Source organism: Passer montanus, unplaced genomic scaffold (assembly GCF_014805655.1).
Source record: "Passer montanus isolate IOZ18808 unplaced genomic scaffold, ASM1480565v1 scaffold66, whole genome shotgun sequence".
Lineage (NCBI taxonomy): Eukaryota > Metazoa > Chordata > Aves > Passeriformes > Passeridae > Passer > Passer montanus.
Window position 1 is genome coordinate 2,551,189 of NW_024371704.1, and position 22,687 is coordinate 2,573,875.

The 22,687-nt window shown below is 42.9% G+C and overlaps 1 protein-coding gene across 18 annotated transcripts in view; it reads right to left on the reverse strand.

Annotated features, from left to right (window-relative positions):
* The window catches only part of UNC80 (unc-80 homolog, NALCN channel complex subunit), a 131,877-nt gene that overhangs the window by 38,761 nt on the left and 70,429 nt on the right, over positions 1 to 22,687 (reverse strand). For 16 of the 18 annotated variants that reach the window (XM_039728781.1, XM_039728780.1, XM_039728770.1 and 13 more), the window contains 16 exons: positions 21,254 to 21,451; positions 19,483 to 19,590; positions 18,647 to 18,785; positions 14,010 to 14,191; positions 13,512 to 13,643; positions 12,794 to 12,980; positions 11,641 to 11,772; positions 10,993 to 11,136; positions 9,571 to 9,671; positions 7,993 to 8,079; positions 7,082 to 7,265; positions 6,381 to 6,475; positions 5,352 to 5,441; positions 4,908 to 5,009; positions 3,341 to 3,521; positions 1,813 to 2,081 (listed from right to left, as the gene is read on the reverse strand). In XM_039728781.1, coding sequence (XP_039584715.1) covers positions 1,813 to 2,081; positions 3,341 to 3,521; positions 4,908 to 5,009; positions 5,352 to 5,441; positions 6,381 to 6,475; positions 7,082 to 7,265; positions 7,993 to 8,079; positions 9,571 to 9,671; positions 10,993 to 11,136; positions 11,641 to 11,772; positions 12,794 to 12,980; positions 13,512 to 13,643; positions 14,010 to 14,191; positions 18,647 to 18,785; positions 19,483 to 19,590; positions 21,254 to 21,451 — 2,331 coding nt within the window. The remainder of the gene's footprint in view (positions 1 to 1,812; positions 2,082 to 3,340; positions 3,522 to 4,907; positions 5,010 to 5,351; positions 5,442 to 6,380; positions 6,476 to 7,081; positions 7,266 to 7,992; positions 8,080 to 9,570; positions 9,672 to 10,992; positions 11,137 to 11,640; positions 11,773 to 12,793; positions 12,981 to 13,511; positions 13,644 to 14,009; positions 14,192 to 18,646; positions 18,786 to 19,482; positions 19,591 to 21,253; positions 21,452 to 22,687) is intronic. The other 2 variants (XM_039728765.1, XM_039728773.1) reach the window with 1 other exon arrangement.

Below are 22,687 nucleotides of genomic sequence, written 5' to 3' on the forward strand. Positions count from 1 at the left end.
CAAGCCCAGAAGTGGTAAAAGAATTGAGCACAAACAAACAAACTCATCTTGGATGCCTGGCACAGAGAAATTAAAGTCTGTAAAACCAAACAAGCTCAGAAACACTTGCATTTTCTTTTAGAATTGCTTTTTTTATCTCCCAGGAGTGATACTTTAATAATTCAGTAGTTGACAATAACTGAGGGTGAGGATAGGAGAATTACAAACAAATTACTCTCAATATGAAGTGAAAATGAGGGAAGAATCTTTTGCAGGACTGAATGGTTGAGCACTTCAAATTATGTTTTTTAGGCTATTTTATTTCAAAATGTCTTGTTTCTCATTAACAAACCCATGCACTGCTTAACTGGATCAAATTCATACTTATCTAATCATGTAAGGCAGGACATCAGCCTTTCCAGCTACTACAGAGCATGTTTAGATAGCTAAAGTAATCACTGGGTCTAATTATTGTTCTCTGTTAACTATGTGAAAATGAAAGTGTATAGGGATTCTTCTTTTCTGTATTTGCATTATAATACTAAATCTCTACTTAGATATTGCCTTTGAACCCTACAGAAATAATCCTATCTGTAAAAGAACTATTTTTTATATTTTATTTTCAGTAGCTGATTTTTTTTTTCAAAAATCAACAGGAAAAGAGGCCTACTTGTTCATCTTGAAGTGAAGAGAAATTCCACTTCTGGCACTTCCAATATTTGTCATCACTCACAAGAAAAAACATGCAATTTTTCATAAATGTTTTGAGTTGCTTTCATACTTAAAAAGTGAATATAATTTAGACTCAATTAGCAAGTAGTAAATCCAGATATTTCAACTGTTTCCCAAACTTCAGTCATCCCTGAAGCAAAAACCATGGAGAGATGCCCAAGGTCCAAAAATTGCCCAGAAATTCCACATTTCTGTGTGGAAGTACGGAGAAAGGAAAAACAGACATTTATTTACTTAATACAATGCAGAACAGAAAATTTAGTAATTTACTCAAGTAGGAAATAGAAAGCTAATTTGGGCCATCCCACTGTTGCCTTCTTGGGGCACCTAAAAGCTCTCATGAGGACTCAGCAGATAGAAGCTTCCATGTTGTCAATTCCATCATGGAATCATAGGATGGTTGTAAGGGACTTTAAAGCCCATCCAGTTCCACCCTGTGGTGTGGGCAGGGACACCTTCCACTGTCCCAGGCTGCTCCAAGCCCTGTTCAAGCTGACCTTGAACACTCACAGGGATGGGGTGTTATATGAGCTTCTTTGAGCTAGGTCTCAGAAGCTCTTGGAGATCTATAATAGCTCAGCTACCTCTGGAGGCATAAAAACCAGCAGGATGGTTTCTGTTGCCGTGTTGGAAACAAAGAGGTTTAGTAAAAGGCAAAATAACAAACAGAAAAACCGATCTAGGTGCAAGAGGTCTTTGCTCCTGGTAAAACACCTCACAAAAGCAGTTAGTTTCTTTGTTTACTTCTTTTCTAGTAAATTGCCTAGGCGGGATTTTTTGGCTTTTGTCCAATTAGCTGTCCTTAAGTCTGAAGTGAAGGTCCTATGAGGTCTCTAAGGTCCTATGAGGTGGCTTTTCACTTTTAATCGATGAGAGAAACTTTTCTTTCCTTTTTAAGAGACAAAAGACAGTTTTGCCACACTGTTAACAAGAAGCACATTCCTACAATGGGGCAGCCCCAGCTTCTTTGAGCAACCTCTGCCGGGGTCTCAAGGGAAGGACTCACGGGAAGTTCTTCTCACGGGAAGAGTTTCCTGCCAAGGTCTGACCTGCAGCAGGACGCGGCAGCATCCCCTGGGATTGCCCCTGGGCGTGGCTCACCTGCAGCATGCTGGGCAGCACCCACTGGTAGCCGCTGAGGGAGAAGAGGTGGTTGAAGTGCACGGCCGTGTTGATGACGGTGGCGGCGTACTGCCTGAGCAGGGCACTGTCCTCGGGGTGCAGGATCAGCGCGCCGTTGAACACGTTCAGGAACAGCATGATCTCGTCCCCCCACGGGAACTCGCTGGGCATGCCAAGGAACATCTCTTCCAGCAGCTTAATCCACAAGCTCTTCTGAAGGGTATCTAGACCAAAGAGCTCTTTGCCAGCTGCAGGGGAGAAGAGCAATCAACAGCACTCAGCTCTGTCCACCACAGCCAGCCTCACCTCACTGCAAAGAACCACCCCACAACAATGACCATCCTTCTGCCTTTCTAAAATTATTTCACCCATCCTGTGATTCTTTAAATGCCCACAGGGCTTGAGCAAACCTTGACAATATGAAGATGAAGAATGATAAATATCACACAGTTCATTAATCTGCTGGTTGGACACTCTTCCCTTAAAAAGTGGAAGATCTGAGCTTGTACGTGCATCATCTGCCCCACACAGAGGCTGTGCAGATTTATGCTTAGGTTTTATGTCCCAGTTGTAATAATGCTTCTGAAATCAACTGGCTTTAGGACTGGTACAGAACTTGCCAATGCTTACCACTGTGCAACAATGGCCTATTTAACCTATTTAGCATCAGGCTGGAAACCCTGCTTTACATCCAGAGCAAAGTTTCTGTGTAGATTATTTCTTTATCCCTGCTGCAGAATTTACTCAGTCTTCCTTGGATGTTGACTGCTTCCTCAAAGCAGATGGCAAAGGACTTTGAGCAGTCCTTTTTAGTCTCATGCATAACTTTAATACTCAATAAAAATTTATTCTCATTTGGGTACAAAGCAAGTAGTCTTGTCTGGAGGATTCCAACAGTGAAGCCTTTTCTGCTGCTGTGCTTACAAACCAGCAGCTCTGTATCCGTTCCCTAGGAAGAGATTCATCAGCTTCCAGAAAAGCTGCAAGCCTGTATGTGTCTAAGGCAAATGAGGCATTCACTGTGATGCCTTAAGGAGCTGGAACAGAGGCTAGATGGAGTTAAGAGGAATAAAGAGGATATTTGTTGAAGTGCCTTCAAAGGCCACACCATGGAAGTACCAGAGCCACAGTCATGGCATCCAAGATGGAAGCAAAATATGGCTTGGTCATGAGATCTCACACTTTTATAAGTTTTGGTCCATTTGCATATTGGAGCTAATTGTCCAATTAGAACTCCAGCCCATAAAGTCCCACCCTTCTTGTTTTTCTCTCTTCAGCCCACATTGTTTATGCTCTTGGGCCCAAGATCTGGATCAGTTGTCCTCAAGAAGGAGTTGTTTTGTCTCCCCACTCTGTGAAGAGAGCTTACCATCCCCGTACATGAAGCCCAGACCCACACACTAAAGCAGCACAGGATCTGAAAAACATAAAAGCTAAACCCTGAGGCATCAGCTGAAACCCTCTGTGCCCTGTCCAGCCCTCCAGGAGAGCTGCCAGGGGATCGTACCTTGGGGGTCGCTGAAGAGCGAGAACTCGGCGTCAATGGCACTGCGGGGGAAGGACGGCAGGCGGAGCAGGTCCTCCTGCAGCATGGACACGTGGGACTGCTTGTGGGCTGGAGGGATCTTCTGGGTCAGGGAGATCAGGAACAGCACCCGCCCCACCTCCTCCAGCTTGCGGGTGAACACCTGGCAGGGAAACAGAGATCTACATCAGCCTAATCCAAAAACTCTTCGAAATCTCCATGCGCTCCAGCAGGCTCACTTCTACAGCTTGCTCTGATCTGAGGGATGCTGCACTCATGGCTCAGAGGATCATGATGAAATTCAATCATGATGAAATTCATGGTGCTGCCACAATTTGTGTGTCGCTGTTCTCCAGCCCAGGTCTCAAAGGTGGGCTGTGTTTGTAAAAATGGTTCTAACAACACTTTCTGTTTCAGTCTCCTGGAGGACCCGAAGTGGCTGCAGAACAATTTTCAACTTGGCCGTGGGTTTTTCTGTAGGTTAATGTAAGCCCCAAGGTGGTCAGAGAAACCAACCCCAAGCTGAAAGCCACATGTTTGTATTTCCTCTCTTCAAGGCCTTAGATTATAGTCAACAACAAGTTGGAATTGCTATCTACCTGCTGAGATAAGACATCTGGCCATGGAAAGTATATGTATAATTGCAAAAGAAAAGTAGCCAATAAAAAAAAGCAAGTACTTTTCCAAGTAAAAAATTACTTGTTTTGCGGCTCAGTGATGGTTACTACAGTGCTGCTTTCTTTGCTGAAGCTGGATGTTTTCTAGCAACATCTTGCATGACTAGAGAGAGGCTAGCAAATGTGTGATACAAGTTTTACCTTAGAAATATTTTGGGCTCTGAGTGCTCTAAATATAAAAACGTGGAAAGCAAAATAATGCCCTGACAAAAATGTGAAGCCCATTTAAATATTTTTGGATCATGTAGAGTGTATTAAACTCATTTATTTGTGGGACACCTCCTAGAACCAGAGTAATTTCTGTTAGAGAAGGAGCCAAGTTGATCCCAAGTAATTTCAGATTTTTATTGCCTTTCTACTGACAGATGCAGCACATGAAATATTGTCCTGTTCTGTGCCATACACATATGAGATGGCATTGACTTTATTTTCCATTACTTTAGCTACTAGTAGGTCTTAAGCAGCTTCATAGCTGCCTTTTATAACCACTCATGATGGTATTTTCCTACTCTCAGTAAGAACACAACTACAATAGCTGATTTTTGCCTACAAAAATACAACTGTTAATACTAAATGCATAATGTTTAAGCACATTCCTGTACATCCTTTTTAAAACTTTCTGCAAAATTATCCACCTAAAAGGAAACTGGCTGGTCAGAGTTGGGGAGGGGGGAATTCACATCCTACTCTAATCTCCCTAATAATGTACAGAATATATGGCCCCAAGTCAGATTTCACCCTGATTGCTACTTCTCCAGATAAGCTCTTGATCTGCATGCAGCATGAGGAAAAGCCTTTAAAAGAGAAAAAAAGGGAAAAAAATATTTTCAGGGTTTGTTTCTGGTTAGAGGTATTTGCTGACAGTGAGATACCTGTTTCTGAATGAGCTCTTGACCCTTTTCTGGATGCATCTGCACCAGGTTGAGCTGGGGAGAAACTGACCTCCGGAAAGGATAAATATCACGGACGTAGGTCTGCCAGGAAAGGGGAGAAAGTGTATTTTAAACAAATGTAATCACTATGGCATCACTCAACAGAATGGAGAAAAGGGCCCTTTAGCCCTTCCTGAAGGGCAGGGGCTTTCAGACAGCGTCAGACATCATGAAAGAGCACAAACAGAAGGGAAATTTGATCTTTTCTAAGAAAACTTCTGCCTCTTCCCTCTTCTCTCAAATTCCAATCTTTCACCACAAAGAGCTGAAAATGTGATGCTCACAGACAGAACTCTATTTATAGGATGTTTGCTCCCCTTTAGATAACCCTGATGTTTAACCCTGACAAGATGAAAAGTCACATGGACTTGATCTTTGCCTTACCTTGTTGTAATGAATGAGATTCCAACGCTTATCCATTAAAAAATAATGAGAAGACTGAGTTTCAGGAATGTTAAAAAACTCCAAACACTCCTGAAAAGAAAGAAATCAAAATATCCTGTTACTTTTTAGTTGTTTTGTACAAATACCACAACATCCAAAGGAAGAATATCCATGTAATAATCTATAAAGGCACAAGCATGCATGCCTCAATCAGACTGGCACAGTGTTGTGGCTTTAATTATTTATTTCTTTTGTTAATCATGAGGTACCTGAGTATGTTTGTGATAATCAAGGCATGCTGACCTCACAATCAAGTGATGGTGAAGACTGGTGTTACTTATCTTGATGTCTGGCTGACCTCACAATCCTGAAGACTGGTGTTACTTATCTTGATGTCTTCATATCACACATGTTTGTCTGACTCTGTGAGCCATATGGGCCTGGGTATTTATCAAGATTTAGTGATAGGTGGTGTGCAGAGACACTGAAGTTTTGGCACTTCAAAACACTGAGATGTGATTCCCAGTATAATTTAACATAGACACACTGAAGGCTTTTACAAATCTGTTTCCTATGTGGCTCAATTAAAACCACCCAGGACATTTCTGGCAGAAAGAGAAAGTGACCGTGTAGCTGCTGGATGCCAAAATATTCTTGTGGTTACTGAACCATCATTTTCACTCTGATCTTGATCAATCTGTCCTCTTTAGTGTTGATAAAACCAAATATTTAAATGATTTGTGTATTTATCAAAAGTATACAGCAAATACCCAGCAAGCTGCAGTGTCTCCAAATGTAGTTGCATTTGTGAGGTTTGGGATTTCTGTGAGTTCAGAGCATTGCTATGATCCTTAAATGTGGGATCCTGTTTATTGCAACCAAGCTCCCCTCAGAGGTACACAGACATCCCTGTGAGCAGAATTTCCCTCCCTGACACTGGGACAGGACGATCAAGCAACAAGGACTGCTGGAATCCAGGTATGGCAGGTAAATGTAAGCAGTTTGTGCAGCTCAAACACTCACTCCTACCTTCAGCAGAGCCTCAAACTGTGTGTCCTCGTGCACTGGTAACTGCGTTGGGATGTCACACTCATTCTGTCCGTGCACTACAAGGGTTTTTGTGCCTAGAGGAAGAAAAGTTGTTGCATTCTCCCTGCCTCTTTAATTAATTTCAAGAGAGGAGAAGTGGTACTTGAAATTCATTCCTGGTCAGGCAGACTAAGAGAGTCCTGTCTGGAACCATTAAGCAGTGTTAACATTTTCTCTCCCTTCCACAGTCTAATGAGAAATTGAGCTGTTCTTAAAGGATGAGCTGACTTTAGCAGCAAGCAGCAACTGTCAGCTCTGAGGAAGAAACATGCAAAAGGTCAAACCTGTTTATCAGTAAGATATCTCTTGTCTGACTCATAATGCCCAGAGTCTGAATGGTAGATTTTTACAATGATGCTCCTCCAGCCTTTCACAGCCCCACTGGCACAAAGCTCTGGGTTGAAATACTATTCTAATTCACTTTCTGTCTGCTTCTTTTAGAGCTCTTAAAGTGGTTTTCTGAATCTCAAGAAATCAGCAGTACATTTACTGACTGACTACTCAACTGAAGGAAAATTGCCTTAAAATATGCAGCCATTTGTGACAGGTCTTTTTCTGATCCAGTTCTGATGTATCTTACTTTTGGTAAAGTGGGCCATAAACCTTGAAGTGAAGGAGATTTAAAGACTTATTTCTTATACCTGGCATTGAGGCAGTCACCAGCAGCTTCACTTCACACTGTTCCTTCTTCATGGTCTGTTTGAGATCCTTGAAGAAGAGTCCTTCAACATAACCCACCACTTCCCAAAGGAAGGTGAGAGTGGCAGAAATGGCATCCATGCCCCATTCACATGGAGTCCGTACAAAATACATGATCAATCCTACCTGCAGGTGATAAATAAGAGGAATATCAGCTTGTACACACTCTTTTAACTGTGCAGAGCATTGTATAAAAGAACACAGAATATTCTGTAACACAGAATAACAGTATTGCTCTACCTTGCTTCATTCAGAGGGATAAACTTATTAACATTCATCCTGAAATTTTATACACATTAAAGAACAATCTGTCTGTAATATTCCTCCTTTTTCTAGAGATCATGAGGATTGGGGGCAAAATGTACTCTTGCAGTATAGCTTAAAGCACCACTGCAGATGAGGAGAAGGGAGAATGTCTGCAGTTAGAGACTTCCTATTCTTTATGCTCTGAAGTGCTGCCATATAGACAACTCACAAACTACAGAAGGCTCCCTGGAGGAGCATATATCTCATCTGCTTCACCTCCTAACTACGTTTGTCCACAGTCTTGAAAGAAGTTGCTAGATCTGCTCCAAGAGGACTGTCTATCAGTAAAGCACTTTCTGAACCCAAATAAAGTAAAATAATTAAAGGTTTCTGAACTGAGGTTCAGAAATCCATGACAGGTTGCTTAGGGGTCTGTAAGGTTCATTTCCTCTCCCCAGAAGGCCAGAAAGGCTAGTGGAAGCCTGGTGACTTGCACCCACAACTAGGAGCAAGTGTGAGCTATGTAAGAAAAACTGAATGCATTTATTGAACACATGAAGGCAGAGCAGAGATTCTGGGCTGCACAGCGGGCCCACAAGCTACTCACCAAGTAGTTAAAGAGGATATGAGATGTCTGGGCAGGGAAGTCTCCAATGTTCAACAAAAGCTTCCTTAGCATATACATCAGTTCATCCTAGAAGAAAAGCAAAAGTTTTTCTTCCCACCAAAACGTAAAGAACAGATTTCTCCCTTTTGTCCTTTCTTGCTTTGTTTCTTCCCTTTTTCAGCTTTGTCTCTCAGCACATGAAGTAAAACTGTACACCTGTTACTGCTCCTACATATTGCAAAATAAGGTCCAGGGCACTCACCCAGGCCAGTGTCTTTCCCATTTTACCTCAGAGAGGCCAGTACCTCCTGCTGTAATTTGTACAGACTGTAACACTGCTGATTGTGCACTGCTGTCCCTGTGATTATCCCAGATGATCTGTGAAATCTAGTTCATCTCACCTCAACAGCTGTGGCTGTGGGGTGGCAGGAGTGGGCAGAATCTATCTTCCCTTCTTCTGGAGGCTGCCTGCCTTAAATGTGGACTGACATGCCTCATGGTGTGAAGGGATCACAGAAGGGACAGAATCTCCTTCATTGTCAGCTGAGAGAGACAGATGGTATCACAAATGTCTTCTATGGCCCGTATCCTCCAACCCCACAGCAGGTCCGAGCCAGTGTTGCAGGCATGGATAAGCACAGGACAATCCATGCCAGTGATACACCTGCAGGGAAATACACCTGTTCTCTGTGTTCTGTACTTGTGGGCGTATGAAGAGATGGTGAAACAACAGCTTGCAATGGCTCAGAGGCCTCTGAGGCTGGATAGATGACAGCTTTCTTCTCAAAGGTGCTGAACAAACAACCTCTCTGACCAGAGATGGTGTGGATGCCCCATCCCTGGGAGTGTTTGAGGGGAGATTCAGAGGGGGTTTGAGCTGCCTGGTGCAGTTAAAGGTATCCCTGCCAGCGGTGGGGAACTGGAAATATGTGATATTTAAAGTTGCTTCCAACCCAAACAATTCTGTGGAACAGACACGACCTTCTGACTTCAAATGAAAGCTTTGTGGGAGATGGCTGACAAGTCTCAGGAACAGTAAGTCCACCAACACCTTGGCTTGCTCAAGGAACAAAAGGACAGCCTTTCCTGACATTTCTCAGGTTTAATGTTCATTTTAGAGTCAGTTCTTAGGTAGTGAAAGCGGAGGCCAGTGATACTATTGATATCACACACCACATGTGCAGTTGAGAAAGTGATACGGAGAGTCTCCCTGTCTTCTACACGGTCAGAACCAGCATGCTTTTCTTCCCTAAATCTTGGAAACAGTCTAATGAGCCACAGAGACACAATGCCACCCCATCTTTCAGAGAACCTGAATAGAGTGGCATGAGTGAGGGCAATACTGCCTATGCCATGTTCACTAAACAGCTGCTCAAAGCTTGGCTTGGAGAAAAAGCTTTGCTTAGTGGGGATAAATCAGCTGTGTCCTGTTTAGATCAGGGGACAAAGATTGAGTGATGGCATGCTGCATTATAATAGCAAATGTTCTTTCTCCAGTGGTGTCCACGAAGTGCCTGTGCTGGCAGCTGTGCTGCCCTGCCCTGAGTCCTGTCACCTGCTGGGGAGGGCAGAGGGTACCTGTCGATTGCTGATGGTGAGCTTCTCGAGGAAGTGGCGCAGAACTGTGGAGGGGTCTTCAATCAAGCAGTTCCACAGGACCTGCTGAGCAACAGCACTTACTGTGAGAGAGAAAGGAAACCAGGTCAGAACAATATCTTGGAAATGCCATGAGCTGGTATACTCAAAAAAACCTTCCTAGTCTTCTTCCTTCCTCTGCCATATTTTATACTGAACACCCAAGACACCATTTGATGCACTGGAATTCCTGGTAACCACTGCAGTGATCCCATTAGTAATAATCACAGGTCTACTATTTGAACCTTCGCTAACTATAGGTGATATGACATGAAGCACTTCACGACTGCTAAGGAATGACAAAGAAATAACTGCTTGGATTCATAACTCCAGATGGACAAAATCCAGCAACTGAGAGATATAAATCCATGTACCTTTTTTTGTTCATGCACAGAAGTTCAATTTTATGGTGATTCATAGAATGATTTTATCTGGTGTTGGTGAACAGCATTAGATAGTCAGTAGGGAATTGTTTTGATGATCAACTCCCTGAGGTGCAATTAATTGCAATTCTCTGAAGGTCAACAACAACATAGAATTATTCATTATTTTGTTTTCCTGATCACAAAATCACACATACATTGTTTAGAGGGCTGGCTACATACAGCTAAAACTGAATACAAAATGTAACAGGAAGTTAAATGCACAACTAGCTGACATGATGAGCAAGAGATGAAGGAAGCAGAACAGCCCACCATGTATTACCACTTTCAATAAAACAAATACAAGGAAGTGTACTATTAATTTACAAAGACATCATAGACCATGACCAAAATGTTCAGGCTGTGTATAGGTGACTTTCTGCTCGTCATAGGAACACAAAAATATGAGTGGGAATAGATCTCCAGAGGTCTTCAGTCCAAGCTGCTTGGAGCAGAGCTGTCACCTACTCCAGGTATGTTAACCATAGCTATGACTAGCCAGGGCTTGATAACCCCTGTGCATGGAAAACCTACAGAAATAATGCTCCTGGTGATTAACTTCCTTCACCATTTCTAATCCTAACTTCCCAAGTTGTAAATTCTAAGTCAGTGTTCTTCTAACTCTCTGTTTCCTTTGGATCACACCAAACAAGCCCAGCTCTTACAATTCCTCCTCAAAGAACACTTGTGTTAGGCCTCTTACCATCCTTGTATCCCCCCACTAGATTTTTTTCAGCTTCTCAATATTTATTTTGAATTAGCGGCTTTTTTATGATCCTGAAAGGGCAAAATCCCCTCAATCCCAAACACAAATTATGTAGAAAATAAAAAGGAAAAACCCTACAAAGACACATTTCTATTGCAAATCTATATTCAAATAGTTTTGAAACTGGTTCTGCCATCTTTAAGCAACAATCCCTGGAAGTTTAATCGAGGTCAATACCAGCTACTCCATCCTCCCGGACTTCTCCATCTTCCATCAAGTGGACAATGGGAAGCACTGCTGCACAAATGCATGCTGGAAACACAGCCTGGGGTGGCTGGGGCACGTGGTGGTTTGGAGTGTGCTCTGTTGTGTGTTCTTCATCTGGAGCAGTGAGAGGAAGAGGAGTTAGGCAATACACTGTGCCACTATCCTGGCAGGTTAGATAAACATTTATCTTAGTGGCTCTACATGCAGAACAAAGATCAGAACACCATTCACTGCACAGGCATGACAGGTTTGCTGCTATCTCCAAGTACAAATGGAGCCTCCAGCCAATTTCTTGATCAAGAATTTTCACTATAAATATGTAATTTTTCAATTTACATTTCTTTTCTTGTAGGCAGCCCAATTCCTTTTGCTAAAATCTCTTTTTTTTCAGCTAGAGTGCTCCCTGTAGCACTACTCTCCAAGCAGAACATGAGAAGCAAGAGAAAGTATTGTGACAGCAGGGGTGAATAAAATAATGAAGGGCAGTAGCTTATTATAAAGGAGCTCAAACTTGGGAATGTGTTTGGCAAAAGGCAACACCAGAGCTTTATGGGTGAACAGGAAAGCTTCCAGTGAATGAAATCCTAGGAGGGATTGCTCCAAAATGAAGACACCCACCTTCTGCACTGACTGCAGAGCGCACTGACCACACAGAGCCACGGCGGAAAGAATAATTCCTGTGGGAGGTGCTGGAGGTGCAGGACGGGCTCACAGACAGGCGGCGGGAGGCCAGGTTGGCAACTTCTTCTACTGACAAAGAGAATAGGGAATGTCAATGCAGATCCAGCCAGCAGACTTCAGGGAAGGTTTTGAAGGACAGCAATTGCAACCCAATCAGAACGCTGAAAAGTCAAGTCAGGTAATTGTGTCAGGAGACACAATTTAAAAGCTGTAAAGCTCAATCAAATAGGTAATTTGCTCATGCTTTGGGAAACAGCAGAACACTGGTCCATAAGAGTGTTCAGTGCTGTGGTGCAACACATTTTAACAGAGCTGGCTCTATACTTCTTTTCATCCACTCCCTGTTAACCATCATTGTTGCTGTTGCTCAGTTTTTCTTAAGAACCAGGATTTCTGATCACAGATTTTCCAGTGTATGCTTAGCGCTCACCTACTCTGTACTCACCTAATGGCACATACCTTGGAATGCCTTTAATGAAATCTTTGTGCTCTGTTAGCCTGGGGCAATAAAACTCCTCACCTGCAGACTAAGCTTATTGTGACTCTTGTCATGTAACTTTGGCTGTCTCAAAGTTTGGTGCTGAGCTTGCACTTTTCACCTGGGCTCCCCCACTATTCACCACAAACAGAGAAAACCCCAGGGGCAATTCAGTATATCCTAAGTTCTGTTTCTTAAGATAGATACAGCCAAAGAGCAATTCCTCCCATCCTTTAATTATTGAAGAGTTAAAGTTAGGAAAGATGGATTTCATTCCCAGTGCAGCATAGTTTCTTGTGTTAAATCCTGCAAGAAACTGGGAGCTCTAGGATGTTAAATGCTGGCAAGCTCCACTGAAGTTGGGGCAGACGGTGTCAGTGTCTTTATCACCCAGTAAGAACTCAACATATCTGAGGTTTTGTCCCTTTTTTGGTACTAATTTTCAAATACACTTTTTCTCAATGACTTGGACTCTTCAACAAATGGCTGTGGTTGGGACCTTCCTAACACTAAAAATCAATTTTCCTGGACATCGCTGCCCTAAGCAGAGCTCTGTGTCTGTGGGAAATGCTCTCAGCTTGCTGGAATGCAGCTCCTGGTCCCAGAGCACACCTTCTTCTTCCTGCTCAGAGCTTGGTGTACAGGATGGCTCGTAGCAGGCCTCCTGAGTGATGGGGATGGCAGTGATCAGGCTGGCTTCCCGGCCCAGGCGCTTCTTCTCCTCCTCCTGCTGCAGGTTCTTCAGGATGTGCTCCGCTCGCTGATGGGAACGTGACACAGCTCGGGCAGAAAAGGACTTCTGTTGGGAGGAAGAGAAGAAACACAGCCCAAAGCTGTTAGTTAAGGTGCACACAGATTTTGTGACAAAGGCTTCGCCTCAGTGAAGCAGCTCAGTTTCTAAATATAAATCAGACTAGTGCCAGCCGAACAGAGATTCACCAGGAGAATTACTGGCAAAAAGCCTGCAATAAGCTTTGGTGCAAACTCCTCCCAGGAGACACCACATGAACCAGTGCAGACTAAACTGTCTCTCGACAGTTTTTTTCTATTGAAGGCAGTTCTATTGAAAAAAATCTTCTTTTGGAGAGAGAGCAGCTGCATGCTCCTAAGATCCAAGTCAGTGTCTCTCACAGAGATATTAAGTGCAGTGCTGTACCTCAGTGAACAAACAGAAAAGCTTGATGCCCATGTAGAAAACTGTGTCCTACACAAAATATACTAGATTTTTTTCCCAGCTGGTTAATCCAGAGGTTAATTCACATCTTTTGTTCAATTTACCACACAACTCTATAGAGAAGAAGCAGTGCTTACTCTCAGGATGCCTGCTTACCGACTGATCTTCATTTATAGGATCCTGCACACTCCCACTGCACTGAGGGACCCAGGGAGGGTCAAACATTGGCACAGATGGCATCCCCAGCACAGGAGAAGGTAGAGTGAAGTTTATACTTGGAGGAGGAATCTAAACAAAACCATGGAAGACATTTTGTTACAGCGAACTATTATGGTCAGTATTGTTAATTGAACATGAGCACAAGTACCCAAGATTTAAATTAATTCTGTCAATTTTCCCATTTCTGTATCTCACTGGACTGTAGCACCATGCATGACACACATCTTCTTTCATATTTCCTGATCTGAGTCCCCATTTTATTCTTCCTCTTTAATACAGGATTTCTCCATATCACCTCCCCCACTAGTGAGACTTACACAATCATTTTTTCCCCTAAGCAGAGTTTCAGGAAATTTCATGGCAGTCTGTCATTATACATCTATCCCACAAGGCAAGCTGCAAATATCACCATTAAGCTTCATGTGTCTTATCTACCTTGAAGATCTGCTGTGCTCCCTCTTCCATCCTTGGCCACACTTGGTATCTGAACCTCCAGAGCGTGTGAAATTTAAGAATGGCATTCAGTCTTTGCACTGTTTCTGGGTGATGAAATTCGGACATCAGCATGTCAGAAACAGCCTCTGGCACTTTCACAGCACACAGCAGGAACATGGCAGCTGCAGGGAGAGAACAGCTGATCACCTGTGTTTCTCAGTAATGTGTTTATTTGGCAAAGAAAAACTGCAGGTGTACAAATCCACATCAAAAGAAAGCCCCGTAAACAGGATCACCAATCTACCAGGCCTAGAGAAAACTGTACTGCTTCATGAAACCAAGCACATATGATTCCACCTTTGGAGCCACACAGCATTAGAGCTGAAGCTTGTAAATTCTTCTGGAAAACCTGCACTTTAAAATAGAGTACATCTTTGATCTTCTCAGCTTGTTTAAAATAAGAACATCTCTTAAGTAAAGGGTCTAACTGAGTTTGGCTTTCAAAGGTTCCACTTCCAAGTGATTTCTGTGTTGATTAAGCAAGGCTGATTTAACACAAACTCTGCCTTTAGCAAAAGCTCTGGAACAGGAGACAGAGTCCCAGTAGAAGTCACCTGGATATTTTCATGGGTAAAACCAGTTCTTATTTAAGTGGGCTCCATGCAATGACCCCAGTCTGTCTCCAAGGGAAAACAGAGCAAGACAAAGGACCATGCAAAACAGCATGATGGTAGCTGAGGCAGGACACTCCCCCTACCACAGAAAAGTTTATCTGGCTTGTTCACCATCTGATGCACAGCTCTGGACATCCTTCCCCCCTCCATGAAGAATTGAGGTGACTCAGGCCAGACAAAGGTCAAGCAGTGAGTTATCCCTGGTGCCAGGAGTGGAACTCCAAATAAACAACTGAGTGTAAAACAAGATGGGAGGAATAAAGCTACAAATTCCTGACTGAGACACAGTTTTAAAATCTATAAAAGCTACATGAATTTCTGCAGAGACAGAGTCTCCTACACACTCCCTGAAACGTACAGATCAGATGTGACTCCACAGATACCTTCCCTGGGAATTGAGAGGAAAGACTTCACATGTACCCCATCATCAGTTAGGAGGTAAGTACTTTGGATTTTAAGCTGTACTGTTTCTTTGCTAGCTGTAACACAGTGCACTGTATGTTCTCTTCTAGCTTTATCCCTGTGTAGCAAATAGTCTGTTTAAAATACTATGTCTGTTAATTTTGTGTCTGTTAAAGAAATAATTTATTCTATAATGGACCAAATCAGCCATTATTAAAGAACTTGACAGTGAGAGTGGGTTTTGAGGCGCTGGCCACCCCAATAAAGCCAGTGCCTGCTGCCAGAGGCCTGGGCAAAAGGCAGGGACTGGTCTAAGCTCCCATCTCTATTTGTAATAGTTGCTTCAATGGATCATATTTGAATATAAAAGATATTAAAGTACAGACGGATGGAGGGCAATGAATGCAGATGGTGTCTGCATTCTGAGGGGCACTGCAGGAGGCAGAAGCAGAGGGATTCCTGTTGCTGTGGGAGTTCAGTGGTAGAAAATCCACGGCTTCCTTGAGCCGTGCTCACTGCAGAGCATTGAAGACAATTTCTCTAGATTTGGTGGCTGTTCCTCCACAGCAGCAAGAAGACATTTGCCAATGTTTTCTTCAATGTTTATTCAGAGGTGCCAGACCCCAGAGCAGTGTTTATGGAGGCAGCATGACCTCTGCAGGACAACAAGGCTGCTCTCTGACTGCCTGGGCTCCTGGTGCTGCTCAAAATCTCTGAGGACCTTCAGAGAGTTCCTTCTGCTCTCTGATCTTCCCAAACTATAACAAGTCTTAGCAGGACACATGTAAAAGGGTGAGTTCATTCTGAAGCAACCAAGAGAAACAGAGGAGGCTTGGGAGAGGTCAGCAGATGGTGCTGTAGTACATGAACAAGGCATTATTTTTACCCAGCTTCTGTTTTTATCCAGTTTCTGTATAGCAGCACTGGGGGTTTTCAGGGTTTGACCTCGATGTATGCAATATATGCTTGGGCTGTATTCACCTGCTTCTAAAAAAAGCTACTAGAGATCCTCAAATGGATTTTAATCTTCCCTTCAGGAAAGGGAGAAGAAGGAAGAAGTATTTCTTTTATTGGAGCAGCAGCCAGCTAGCAGTCCTCAGGAAGAGCAGCAAAGCTGCATCCCATTCCCGGTGGCCCATGCAAAATTTTTAATTAGAATCATAGAATCATTAAGGACCCCTGAAAAGGACCTCAAAGATCATAGAGTTTAAAGAGTATCCAAAATTATTCCCTCAGAAAGGAACTTGAAGCAGGGAAAGGAATACTGCATCATGCAGATTATTTCTCTTCGTTTTGCTCCTTTCTCTTCCTGTCTACACATTTGACCAGGGAAAGGCAAAGGCTGAAGGGAGAGCACAGAAAGACCTGAGAAATGAAGTCTTCTGTGCACTGGTGGAGTAGATGGAAGTGAGAGAAACCTGAAGAACATGAGAAAGAGAGGGGAGGAGGTGTTAAACAATGTATTTCAGGGCAGAATTAATTGTTATCTGTGGAAAATAAAGCCCTGGTGTACTGGATTGAAATGTGATGGGAAGGGGAGTGATGCTTGAGGAGCATTTCAAAGCTCTTGCATTGTTAAAAGCTTTTGATAAAAATATCTGCAACCTAACCTTCAGTGAGAGAACACCTCTGACTGCCCCCCATAGGTATGCAGATCTGAAGAGAGGAAATCTTTCAGGCATAATGGGAGAGGAGAAAGGTACAATTTGAAAGTTGTGGGAGATTGGTTTACAAACAAATTCAATTAATTTACACTTTATTTAAGGAAACTCTGTATTGCATGTGAGGGATGCAATGTGAGGGTTTTGCACATGAGGGATGTTCACAGTTTCTGAGGCTGAGGCTCATGATTTCTGCTCATTTCACATTAGCACACAGTGACCAGGAGTGTTTGGACTGAGTCTAGAGAGGACCTCCCAAGTCACATCATCAAATTGCTTTCACAAGCTCTTAAACCAAAGGGCTTTTACTTTCTTTCCTGGTGGTTAGAAATCTGTTTTCCACATGAAAGAAGTCATTAAATGACTCATCTTCATTCTCCTCTAACAAATTAGTCCTAAATATTTAATAAATAATAATTAAATAATCCTCTCTTTGTCTGGTCTCCTGTCATTATGAAGAGTAAAGATATCCCCTCTCAGGCTTCATCTGAATCCATTAAATAAATATCCTATATATCACATAGGCTCCTCATTCTTCCTGCTGCCCTAACAGCATCTGTTACACATGAATATCTTCCTTCAGGGACCAAAATTGAGCATTTAAAGTGCTGTGTTCTAGGTAATTGTACATCATGCTTTACAGCAGCATTAATACTTTGAATTGCTAAGGAAATACTTCTGACACATCCTGACTGTTTATTTTTTCACAGCTGGCCATTAGGTCAGTTATCTTTTGGCCAAGGGATAAACTCTCAATCTAGATAATTTCCATGGGAGAAGATCCAAGCTCATAGCAGAAAAATTCTTATTACTATTTTGCAACAAGATATAAGACTTTCTATTTTATTGTAATAAGTTTCATCCCACGAGCAGAATTTCAAAGCACTGCTTGTACAGGTAAATGATGTTCTAATCATCTGTCTTAAGATGCCTCTCAACTATGTGACATCAGCAATCATCTGTGTACTTTAAAACCAAATGGAAATTAAAAATTTCAATACAATTACAGTACTTAATGAGTAATTCTGCTGTCTCCAGGCAACATGGAGTTGCCTGGAATTTTCCTTAGAGCCTGAGAGGAGCTATGACAGTTTCATTCCCTGTGTCACTTTTTGTATGAGCTCTCAACTGGTACTGATGCCTCAGGTTTTAGCTTTTATATTTTTCAGATTCTGTGCTGCTTTAGTGTGTAGTTCTGAGCTTCATATGAGAGGATGGTGAGCTCTCTGCACAGAGTAGGGAGACAAAACAATTCCTTCTCTAGCTGGGGACCAAGGACAAAAGATCCAAACCTAAGGCCCAAGAGCATAAACAACATGGACTGAAGAGAGAAAAACAAGAAGGATGGGACTTCATGGGCTGGGTCTGTAATGAGACAATTAACTCCAATATGCAAATGGACCAGAACTTAGATAAGTGAGAGACCCCGTGACCGGGCACCCATTTTTGTGACTATCTTGGGTGTAGCCCTGGCTGGGCTCTTGTGCTGCCCAAGGTGCATCCATTGAGGCCTTTTATTAAATCCCTACTTTATTCTTTAACTCTGTCTAGGCTCTGCTCTAGGTCAGCCTTCTCAAGGCATCAGTACTAACATTTCCATGAGGCAACATACAGAATGCTTCAGCAGGCTCTGGACAGGCTGAATCACAATGTTTCCTCTGCCTACCAACCCAACTGAATACAGATACTAATTCTGTTATTCTTCAAACACCCACCACATCCAGGGCCTCAGAGAGAGTGCCCTGCTGACCCTTCTGACCACCTGTTTTCCACAGAGCACACAAAGGTCAATGAAAACAAAGAAACCCTTGGTGGCGTTCAGGTTCCTCCACTACAAAACTGCCAAGCCCTGTGAGCTGTGCAGCCACAGCAGGCATCCTGAGTGGTGTGTGTGTCTCACCTGCTGCCCCAGCCATGTGCTCATCCACGCTGAGCAGGAGCTCCCACGCTGCTGGCTGGATGTCCCCGTACATCTCCTCAGTGAGGATGGGAGCAGCCTTGATCAGCAGCGACAGAGGGGCAGGGGACAGGCTCATCACCTGCAACAAACCAAGCCGTGCCTTAGGGCTGAGCCAACTGTCCACAGGGGAGAATACATCCAGTGACTTTACCCTGGTTTTGGTCTGCAAATTACCCACCAATAACTTCTAGGTGCATCCATTTCAGAAAATGCTCCATAGAGGGGACGTGGCCTTCAGCCTATACTAAAACATCAGTGTTTCCAAGCTAGTCTTTTGCTTGTCCCTCATATTACCAAAACACCAAGAAAGAGGACAGAAAGAAAGCCAAACTCTCCCAAAGTGGTGCACAACCAGCAATACAGGTCCATTAGACTCTCACTAAGAACAGGCTCATGAAGAGGCTGTTCCTTCTTCAGGAACTTTGAACAAGTAAGAAGAAAGAAAACAAATACTGTAAAGTGACAGGCTGCAGTTAAACATATCTGTGAATTCTCTGGTTTTCTGTATCCTCAGCTCTGGTGCATATGGCACTATGGAGAGCCAGCGATTCAGACTGTGATTTAATGGAGGTAAATGTTTAAAGGATTCTTTGACCACGTTTCCTTAAGAGGTTTAAATTTAGTATTACTCAGATTGGGAAAAGATGTAGGGCTGAACTGATTGATGTTCAGGAACAGCTCTTCACATGGGCTTGGAGATCTATCTATATTTCCCCTCTTGTTGCATTTTAACCAGGCACCTATATATCTGTCTCCCTAACTAGCCTAATCAGTACCTGATTCCTGATGTATTTTAGCATTCCAGAGTCCTTCTTCCCTTCCAAGTTGATATCGATCACTCTCTTTTTAAGAGAAGGAGTTCTCAAGCATGACTTGTCTGAGCACTGCAAGGAAATAAAAAGAAAGTGGAGTTCACTTTTATACTTCTCAAAATGTGGAAAAGGAGATTATGTACAAAAGGAATTTCCATATACTAGAAACCATCTGGTACCAGAGCTGTAGCACAAAGCCTTCTTCTTTGCTGGCAACAGGCCCAGTATCAGTGAGACAACACATTTCATCCAATTTTATTCTATTTTTAACAATGCTTTTCCCAATAAAATCTTAAGGCAGAAGACAGTAAACCAAATGAACAATGTGTTCTCTGTGTAATCTTCACTGGTGGCACACCCATGTATTTAGTTAAGAAGGTTAGAGGCAAAAAGTCTGCAGCTTCCCTCTAAAAAATTACCAGTGGAAGTGTTCAGTGTACAGAACGAATCCTCTCATGGAATCATAGAATCACTGATGTGGGAAAAGACCTCTAAAATCATTGAGTCAAACCAGTAGTCTAATGCTGCCACATCCACCCCTAAAGCATGTCCCCAAGTGCCACATCCTTACTTTTTTTTAAGTCCTCCAGGGATGGTGACTCCACTGCCTCATTGGGAGCCTGTGCCAGGGCTGGACAAACCATTCAAATTCCTATTTTGTCCCCTTGTTCCTTGTTTCCTATTGAGCAAAGCTCAATATCCACCTGGCTGCACCCTCCTGTCAGAGAGTGTGGAGACTGACAAAGTCCCCTTGAGCCTCCTTTTCTCCAGTCTGAGCTCCCACAACTCCCTCAGCTACTCCTAGAGCTCCAGCCCCTTCCTCATCTCCCTTCCCTTCTCTGGACACACTTCGATGTCCTTCTTGGACTATGAAAAAAGGAAAGATTTTCAACTGCTCTCTGGAAGTGAGGTCTGTGCAAACACCCTGCACGTGTTTGTAAGACCTCTCTGCCTCCCAAATTTTTTTTCCTGCTATTTCTTAAGTGCTTTGATGGTTTGATGTATGATGAAATGCATATCTCTGTCTTGCAATTCAAAGTTGGAGATGAAGCAAGCCATGAACACTTTTGTTTTCAGTGTTACTGCAAAGCAGTTTAATAGCTCTGCCATTACAATTATTCAGGATAACTGTAGTCTGTCTGCTGTGGTTTATCTGTTGACACAACTCAGTTGGTGCCTGGGTGGGCACTTTCCTGAAAGCAGAAACGTATTTAAACTGAAATTAAAAGTGTACTTTTACATATAAAAAGGCACAAAGTTGTCTGAGTATACTGCTGAAATGGTCATTAAAGGGAGACAAACATTAAAGACCAATGTATACAATTTTTGGAACAGCTGAGAGCTCAGACCTAGAAGAAAGAAACTCCATAAGATTTTACAACAATTTCAAGAGTGATTCTTACTAACAGACAAGAAAAAACATGAACAAACAGAGACAGAATCCACAGGGTGATAAGTAGACGCCACAAAATAGCATTGAAATTGGAGTTAGAATTTAAGCTTTTTAAATTACCTTATCAGCAACTTAAGATTCATCCAAATCAATACAGGTTACATTCCTTACATAATGCTGAATGTCTTAATTGCTGGGATTTTTTACAGCAAAGCCAAGCTTAGGAAAATCTGTATTCATTTTGTCATGAAAGAACTGTATGAGTACATTGCGCAATTTTCAAAGGCAATCATAACGTGTCTGGACAAACCCTAAAACATTCTGCTTCTTCCATTTACTCACTTCCTTTTGCTTTTTGCCCCTTGCCACGTTGTTCAAAGTGCTGTTTTCCCTCAGGGAGTCCACAGTGTCTCCATAGAGCAGTTTGATGGCCCGGACGAGGCGAGCACAGGAGCGGCTGTGGTGGAGGTAGCAGTGGGGGTGACAGTAGTCAATGTGCGTGCATATGAAACTTTGCTGGTTGCACAACAGGATCATCACCTGGAAATTAAAACATGAATAGTCACCTGCAGAAAATGGAGCTACACAGGCAGGGATTGGGACAGTCGAGCCAGCTTTTCCTCAGCCCAGCTAGGGAGGTGTGAAGCTCAACACAGGTTTAAAAAGGTATTTGCCCGTGTAGGTCTTCATACTTACAAGAGGTTTGCAGACTAGCTGGGCATGGCTAAAAACACATTAGTGCTAGCAAAGAAAATGAACACAGCTGCTGTAGATGTATATATTCAGCTGGTGGCAAAGTTGAGGCTGAGGAAAACAGCATCCTCTCAGTTGGCAGAAAAGCGATTGTATCACCACTCTGAGATGAGAGCTTGGACTGGAAACCATCAACTCGCCAATTGTTATAAAAGCTGCAAACCCACCATGCTTGGGGGTTAGTTTCCTTCAAGGAGTGCAAAGGGAAATATCTCAGTATGCTCTCCAGTAGAAATAAGCTGTGCCAGTTGCTCTGCAAGTCATTGGGCAGACCCATCCAGCCCAGCTCTATGGTAGCTGGCTCAGTTGCTATTTCTACTTGTGTTACCATATGGCAGCAAGGAGTAGTAAAACTTACCTAGAAATCAGGTAAATATTTCGGAGTTTAGCTATTCTGAGCTCTGCTTTGCTGCAGAAATGCTGTTATTAGTCCCTAACTTAATCAAAGATAGCCCTGGCAAATCTACACTTGAGTGACCACTCTCTGGTGTAACTCAGATGGTTTCTCGCCAGAGGAGCAAAGCTCAGCCCAGCAGCTCTTTGCACATTGATCTTCATGTTACACACAAACCCAGCCTCTTATTAGCACTGAGAAAAACACACAGGCATCTCCAAGCCCTTCACACTGTAGGTCTTAAGAGGCCTTTATGAATCGTTGAATTCCCCCACAATCCAGTGCAGAAGTACCCAGAACTACCAGAAGGAAGCTATCCCAAATTTCCATCCACTGTGTCTATGTCTGTGCAGCTGCAGTCTGCTGGCTCTCTCTCCAGGCTGCCACATCATTCTCAACCTTAAAATACTGAAGCTTCTAAAAATGACAGGAGCTTAATCTAACACAAATCTGTGTAATGTTTGTGGAACTCCTGTGTTTGCCTCCTTGTTCTGGCCTCCTATCACTCTGGGGTCAATAAAGAATTACTCAATATTGGTATCAATGTGCAAATTGTATAGCAGCACTGTAGAGCTTCTACCAGCCTCTGGGCCACTCTTATAAATTGCTGTAATGTACACTGACACAGA